The 6777-nt window shown below is 34.2% G+C and overlaps 1 protein-coding gene across 1 annotated transcript in view; it reads left to right on the top strand.

Annotated features, from left to right (window-relative positions):
- The first annotated feature begins 667 nt into the window (after window positions 1–667).
- LOC113228351 overlaps window positions 668–6777 on the top strand; it is a 115001-nt gene continuing 108891 nt past the window's right edge. Inside the window, exons 1-2 of the mRNA XM_026461620.1 lie at window positions 668–742; window positions 5886–6009. Of these exons, the coding sequence (XP_026317405.1) occupies window positions 668–742; window positions 5886–6009 (199 nt within the window). The remainder of the gene's footprint in view (window positions 743–5885; window positions 6010–6777) is intronic.

Below are 6777 nucleotides of genomic sequence, written 5' to 3'. Positions count from 1 at the left end.
TTGTTTAGAGTCAAGTGCACGAACTTTGACATCAAAATTTAAATTCATAAGAATAGAATGAGATCGGTCCAAACTCTGAAGTGTAATAATGTGATTATTATTATTAAGAATGTTTTTAAAAAAAATATTTTTTTTTAATATTAACATAATAATATTTTAACTAATAATAGTAAACTACAAAGCAACTAGTAAAAAGAAACAAAGCTAATTATGGGTAAACTATTTAATCGTTTTGAAGGTGTAGGAATGGGTTCGATGTTTATGTTAGGACACAAGTTTCCAAACTTTTTAGCCTACCGCCCACGATAAAAAAATTTCAACGCCCGCTACTAAAAAAAAGACTGAAAATACGTATTTTTGATATTAACTTAAGACAAAAAATCACAATGAAAAAAAAAATATTATGTAATGTAGTTTACATAGATAATTCTGATTTTTTTTTTCAAATCCGGTAGCACCTCTTGGACAGCGTCAGCGCCCCCACTTGCTTCCGAGGCCCCTACCTAGCGCCCACTGGGTAGGGACCACTTGGGAAACTATGTGTTAAGACGTTCGATGATTATTTGAAAACCTCAAGGTATAGAGCCCGATTGTCTGATCAGCAGTACACCACTAAACGGTAATTTTTAAAAACATTAAAACACTATTTTTGTTGCAGATTGTGAAGATGCCGATCATACAGTCATGTTGCTGCTGGCGCAGTTTGCGCAAAGGGTGCTACGCAGCTGCACTCTACACGATGGTAAGATATAAAAATCACGTTACTTGTAGAATAATCTGTATTTGATGCGAATTCATTCACAACGCACAAGTAGAATATTTAGTCGCATAGTAATGTCATAGAGAATTATGGTAAAAAAAGCCTATGTACGAACATGGCCTACTTCTCTATTTCAGAAGAAAACCGCTTAAAAGTCTTGTGAACTTGAACTGTGAGACTTTACTTAATATTTTTCAATGTCGTCTGCATCGACATTAAAAAATATTAAGAAAAGTTTAATTGTCCCAAAAGTCCATTTCCTTGTGAATAATTGTAGTACAAACGTACGAACGTCAAAATCAAACGAATCAATCGCAAGTGCTGTCAATAGGGTTCTGATGATGGCGCAGCTATTTATATGAACCTCGAATGAACAAATTAAAGTTTAGTATTATAATTGCAAAGGTTAACCAACATTCCACAAACTGGATATACCAGGTAGACAGTGGCAGCAGTGCAGCAGGGCTATCGCAGCTAAGATTGGGACAGATATTATATTATTTTTCATAAAAAAATAATAATTTGTTATTGCCTTGTATACCAGAATTTCCTTGATTTTTATCCTATGCCTATCCACTGCTCGGAAGTGGAGCAAATATATCTTCCGTATCGCCTTCAATGTTGTCTATAATGTTCTATAAATTGGTTAAACATTTCATAATTGACTCTGCGATTACGTTGAGCTGTAATAAAAATCTCAAAAAAATCTAAGGCATTTTGTTTCCTCAATGGATATTGAAGTATCCTGTCAACATTTTAGTGAGGCAATTCTTGAGGTTGAGGACCAAAAAGGTCGCGGATCAAAAGCTGAAATTTTCTTTCGAATTAAGTGAAAAGTTCGGCTGTTGTAAGTAAATCTTTGCCATGTTATTATCCTACCTAGAACGGTGATTGATACCAACCATAATTGAGTTGTCTGCGAAAGGTAAACGTTGTGGCAGTTTGATTGAATGGTTTAAAAATCCATTTTGAATTCGTTAGAGTAAGTCATACACAAAATGATTGTCCTTTCACTTTTATAGTTACTGAGATTTGGCCATACCCCTAAATTAAAGTTTCCCCATTCATCTACGCTTGAATAATTTTATTTCTAAAAGGCGTACGGTTGGGCAGGATATCGTTTATTGTTTGAAGGTCGACAGTGTCAAAAGCTCTGTAAATAATGAGTGCGTTTACCTATATTTTCTATTCATTTCTTCTAATGGTTTTAATAAATTCTCTTAATCGTGAGAATATAGTCGCTTGTAATCTACTATCAAGAAAAGTGGTTAGATAATTATTTAGATATTTTAATCTCGTCTAACATAATCAAGAGTAAACTTATATGCGTTTTCCGATGTTGATATTCTTCTAATATCCTTCGTATGTTTAGGGAAATGTTCTTCAGCAATGGCGTTATTTATCCAAAAATCCTTCAATACGGCATTCACTAAAGTTAAATGAAATGTTCCGGGGTAACTTTATATAATTCGGGCACAATTTAGTGCCTGCCGGCGATGGTATCTTTTTTGAGCCGGCGTGTAATCCTATCTTTAATAACCTCTAAGATCGGAATTTGAACTTATGATATCTTATCTTGTTTTTCTCTTATTAGTGAAACATTAAGATCTTCACTTTTCTGCAATTCAGCCATCCAATTAAATTTTGGAATAAAGATCTTATTTGAGTTTTGCAATTGATTAGATTTTTAAATCTGTACGCAATTATCATTCAAAAAGCTATTATTCTGCAACCTTATTTTGTGAAATTGAGCAAATAATTTTGCGGGTTTCTTTCACTTTAAATGTTTGTATATTAATTGACTCCTTATATGTGGATATATAAAGAAGATTCCCTTTTGTACTTTCATGACTAAAGATATGACTATAGATTTTGTAAGAAGTTCTCTCCGCATAACTTCACGGAGAATTAACGTTCTCGGAGGGACTTTGTTTGTTAATTTCAAAGCTGTTACGTTCAGTCTAGTTTGTCGATTGTAATTTTGAATTAATATTTTCAGTTTTTATTTCGTTCAGGACTTTGTAGTTATAATTTATAGTTGCTTTAATGTGTTTTATTTATTATATTTTGTTGATTACCGTTTCTGAAAGCACAGTGTGTTACTGTGTTCCTGTACAAATTACATCATTACACTTCGCGTGGCTGACTCATTTTCCTCGGTAATGCGGTTTACCTTTCATCGACATTATGTGCGTTTTGGTTTTTTCTGTCGCATTGTCTTATATTGACCAGTTACTTGTACACCCAGCTATTGACTTTCCACAGTTTATGCGTAAAGATCTGCACCAATATGACCTCTTCCAGGAATTAGGAACAATAAGAGCGTTTCTTATGAACGCGTAATAATGAAGACGAGAATATTTCTATTTCTATAACAGGTCTATGATATCACACTACAAACTGATAAGCACTTAGGCGACTACTTGAATTCGACTTGAAGTGGACGAGGCCGTCTCCTATTTAATGTTTTATAAATGTAGTTTCATCCTAGTGTGAGCATCAAATCTTCGGATACGAATGGATGCATGCATTTAGGAATAATTCAAAACCACGTGTACATTTCTAAAGAGTATTATTTACTGAGTTCGATACATCTTTTATTATTACTGAAGTGTAGCGAGTGAAGCTTTCTTAGCATCCGCTCACATTGTAACTTCCACGAAAGGATTTGCTTAGCTATTTCTCAAATAATAAGCATACAATTCGTATTCAGCATATTTTTAATTTTTACAGTATCCTGAAATAATTGAATGGAATGGAATCATTTACTTCATATTATAAATATCAAAGTACTACAAATTTAAAATATAATGTCAAAGATAATGTGATCGTCATTTAAACAATAATTGAGGGGAAAGGAGGTGTGCGCGAGCAGTTTTTTGATATAGTTTAAAATTTTGAAATCTTTTAATTTTGTATTCCTTTTGACGTTTGTTTTTTGTTCTCAGTTGGCATTGTAAAAATACATTCCTTACGATCGCAAAGTGAATTTCAATTTCTTCCCCTTTTACCTTCTATTTATAACCCACTAGGCAAGCGTCTCGCCAACATTTCGAAAATGCAGAATTGTGAAAAAGTAGGCTCCTCTCCATATTTATGAATGACTGCGGCGTTAAGTTTGGATTTGATTGAAACATTCAAAATATTCGTATCAAACGGAATCGTTTATTAAACTGGCACTACCTTATTTTTCTTTTGGTCGTTCATCGCCTCCAAATATTATCCAGATGAGTTTCTTGTAGACCTGATAACATTTATCCGAGCTCACTAGGTCCTAGAGCAATTGTTTGCAAATGTTTCATTGTACAATACTAAATTGCTCTTAGCTCTATTATTAATGATTTGTAACATTACCGACCATTGCTGGAAATTGTTTAGAAAATGAATCTTTAATTGTAATAATTAAAACCAAAAATATTATAATTAAGACAAAAAGATTGTGTTGTCTTAAGTATAAAAAAGGAAGAAACAGAAATATCTTCGTTGTTAGTTTTCGGTTGTCTTTATACTATTTGGCAAATGGAAGTTTTTTGCTATGTTATTGGCTTTGTTGACCAAAGAATGTGTTGTTGACAATAAATTTAGTATTTTAGTGTTTGTAAGCCTGTATACAGCACAATACACCTAACTAAGTCAGAACAGGAAATGTTTAACTGGGCAGTTTAACGAAAAACAAAAATAACTTTGAATAACAAAGTTATTTTTGTTTTTCGTTCGAATCTGGTGTCAATTTTAATTTCCATGCCAGGTTTTGTGGATTTATTTAAAAAGGAATTTATGATCAGTTTCTTTTTTGCAACGATTCCTTTAATAATACCTACTTATTAAGTTGTTGTTGGGGTTAACGTACGGATGTGAAATTTGCAGGCGAATTATGGGTAGCTTAATTTCGTAATTGATTATCCTCCTAACACGTTATCAGTAGTTTTACGATGGGTTATTTCCGGTTTGGTATTGGTCGGCTATTATGTAAGTTACACTAAAATTTACCCCTTCCAAACCGGAACGCAATAATGCTCGTCTTACTGCTTAGCTTGCTTAAGATTTGAGTCAGAATGGTACCGGTTAGAGATTAAGTTAACCAAGTAATTAAAGGACCAATCAGTCAGTTAAGGGTATAAATTAACGTCAGTTTTAGCGGAGCATTAAATATGCCTTGTAGTAAAATTTGATAGTAGTTAAATTTTGAGGAACTTAAAAGGATTTTTATTCGCAAATTTACCTCACCACGATTGATGACAAGATTTGTAGAAGCTGTAAAGCACCTTGTAAAAGAGTTCGTCGAGTAGGGTGCTAGCGATAGGGCGAGAGCGACATACTGTTATTCTCGCACAGAGATGTCGCGCTTTATGTCGCTTTCGCGCCAGTCGCGTCTTGTCGTGCTAGCCCTACAGGGAAGTACTGCTATCTTACCTATTTCTGTTGCCAAGAAGTAAGTGAACATTATTGTGTTACCGTTTGGAAGGGTAAGGGTGCTGGTGAAACTATCATCTATATATGTCTCAGGGTAATGGGAGCAGTGGCTATGCCCCTAAAATAAAAATATTTGCGATAGGCGTGTCACTTTTCATCAGGGGCACGACTTGTTCGTCCCGTCATTTGGTATGATAAAATATAATATCAAATTAAAATTGTATGTTATTTCATAGATGGTAGGTATCCGAAAGAGTTTGGGGTCAACGAGTTTAAAATAAAGCTGTGTGGCTGACATGCGGTCACTGTTGCAGTGCTGTCGATGTTCTTGATAGTAAATAATGAGCTGTTTTGAACGTATATGGACAACAGAGAAATCACTATAATAAAAGATCTAATTGTTGTCTAGCAGCTTGTTGTTGGTTCGCCATATATACCATGGGCACGTCCTTTCGGTATTGCTGTTTGCAAGAAAATCCCGTACCTCCTAATTATAAGTCCACGTTAAAGCTATGAATGTTATGAATATTTTGTTTTATAACTTAAAAACAAACATATATCATAATAAACCAAAAGCACTAGTAAGCTCTCCTAATATTGAATCCTTTCACACACATTTCTTATTTCTGCTGTAGGTAACACTTTGGTTCGGAATAATGTAGTCAAAATTTAAAATAAGTTCAAAATAAAAATTTCCTTTATTCTGTTTTAGGTATACTTCTCGGTCACGGTGGTGACCATGGGCCACTTCATTGACGTAGAACAACGCTACCTTAACGGCGAAATGAATGATCCGGAATCTGAAAGCTTTTTAGAACCAGAAAAAATTACGCCAAGTAAGTATGCAACCACCAAAGATAGCGTATGGCATAACAACATCACTATAACAACAAGCAACAAAGGGAATAAAGGGACGATGGCAATGATGTTTTTGTGTTCATCGCTAATTTCTCAAGCTCTAATAGCCACTTTAACGGCGTAATCTGACCCAAGCAGCTTTTGACGCCATTTTCATTAAGGCTGAGAGGCAAATTTATTTTAAATAATTATGTTATTGTAGCAGAGCGGCCACAGCCTCCATTTGTTCTCATCCCGTGAAGTTTCTCCTTCTTAATTAATCTACAGTTGAACAAACTTAAATTTATCTTTGATCAGAGATCAAATCTTAAAGTTGTTTGGACAACTTTATCGTGCACAACCTTAAAGTAACATTTTGAAAGCTCGAAATTACCCTTAATAATTACTCAAAAGATTAAACGCTTAACCTTTTGAAAAACAGACAAGAAAATACGCACACTACGTAATCAACGCTTTCTACATAATGAGTAAGATTGTAACAGATTAATGTGTACATTGTTGTTGAGATCACATATCGGTCTTTACTCCTTGTATGTGCTTATTGCGTTGGCCATAACCGTAAATCTCTTCTACAAATTGAAATACAAATAACATTTGATATCAGCAGATCTACAATTATTAGTACCCGTGCGTGTTCTCATATCATAAATAGGTCATAAAAGAAAAATAGATTTCCTTTCAGACACGCATACACACGCACACACACACACACACACACACACACACACACACACACACACACACAC

The sequence above is a fragment of the Hyposmocoma kahamanoa genome, unplaced genomic scaffold, assembly GCF_003589595.1.
Source record: "Hyposmocoma kahamanoa isolate Upper Pololo Valley unplaced genomic scaffold, ASM358959v1 100021, whole genome shotgun sequence".
Taxonomy (NCBI): Eukaryota; Metazoa; Arthropoda; class Insecta; order Lepidoptera; family Cosmopterigidae; genus Hyposmocoma; species Hyposmocoma kahamanoa.
The sequence above is the reverse complement of the archived record's forward strand: the minus strand, read 5'-3'. Positions and strand labels throughout refer to the sequence as shown.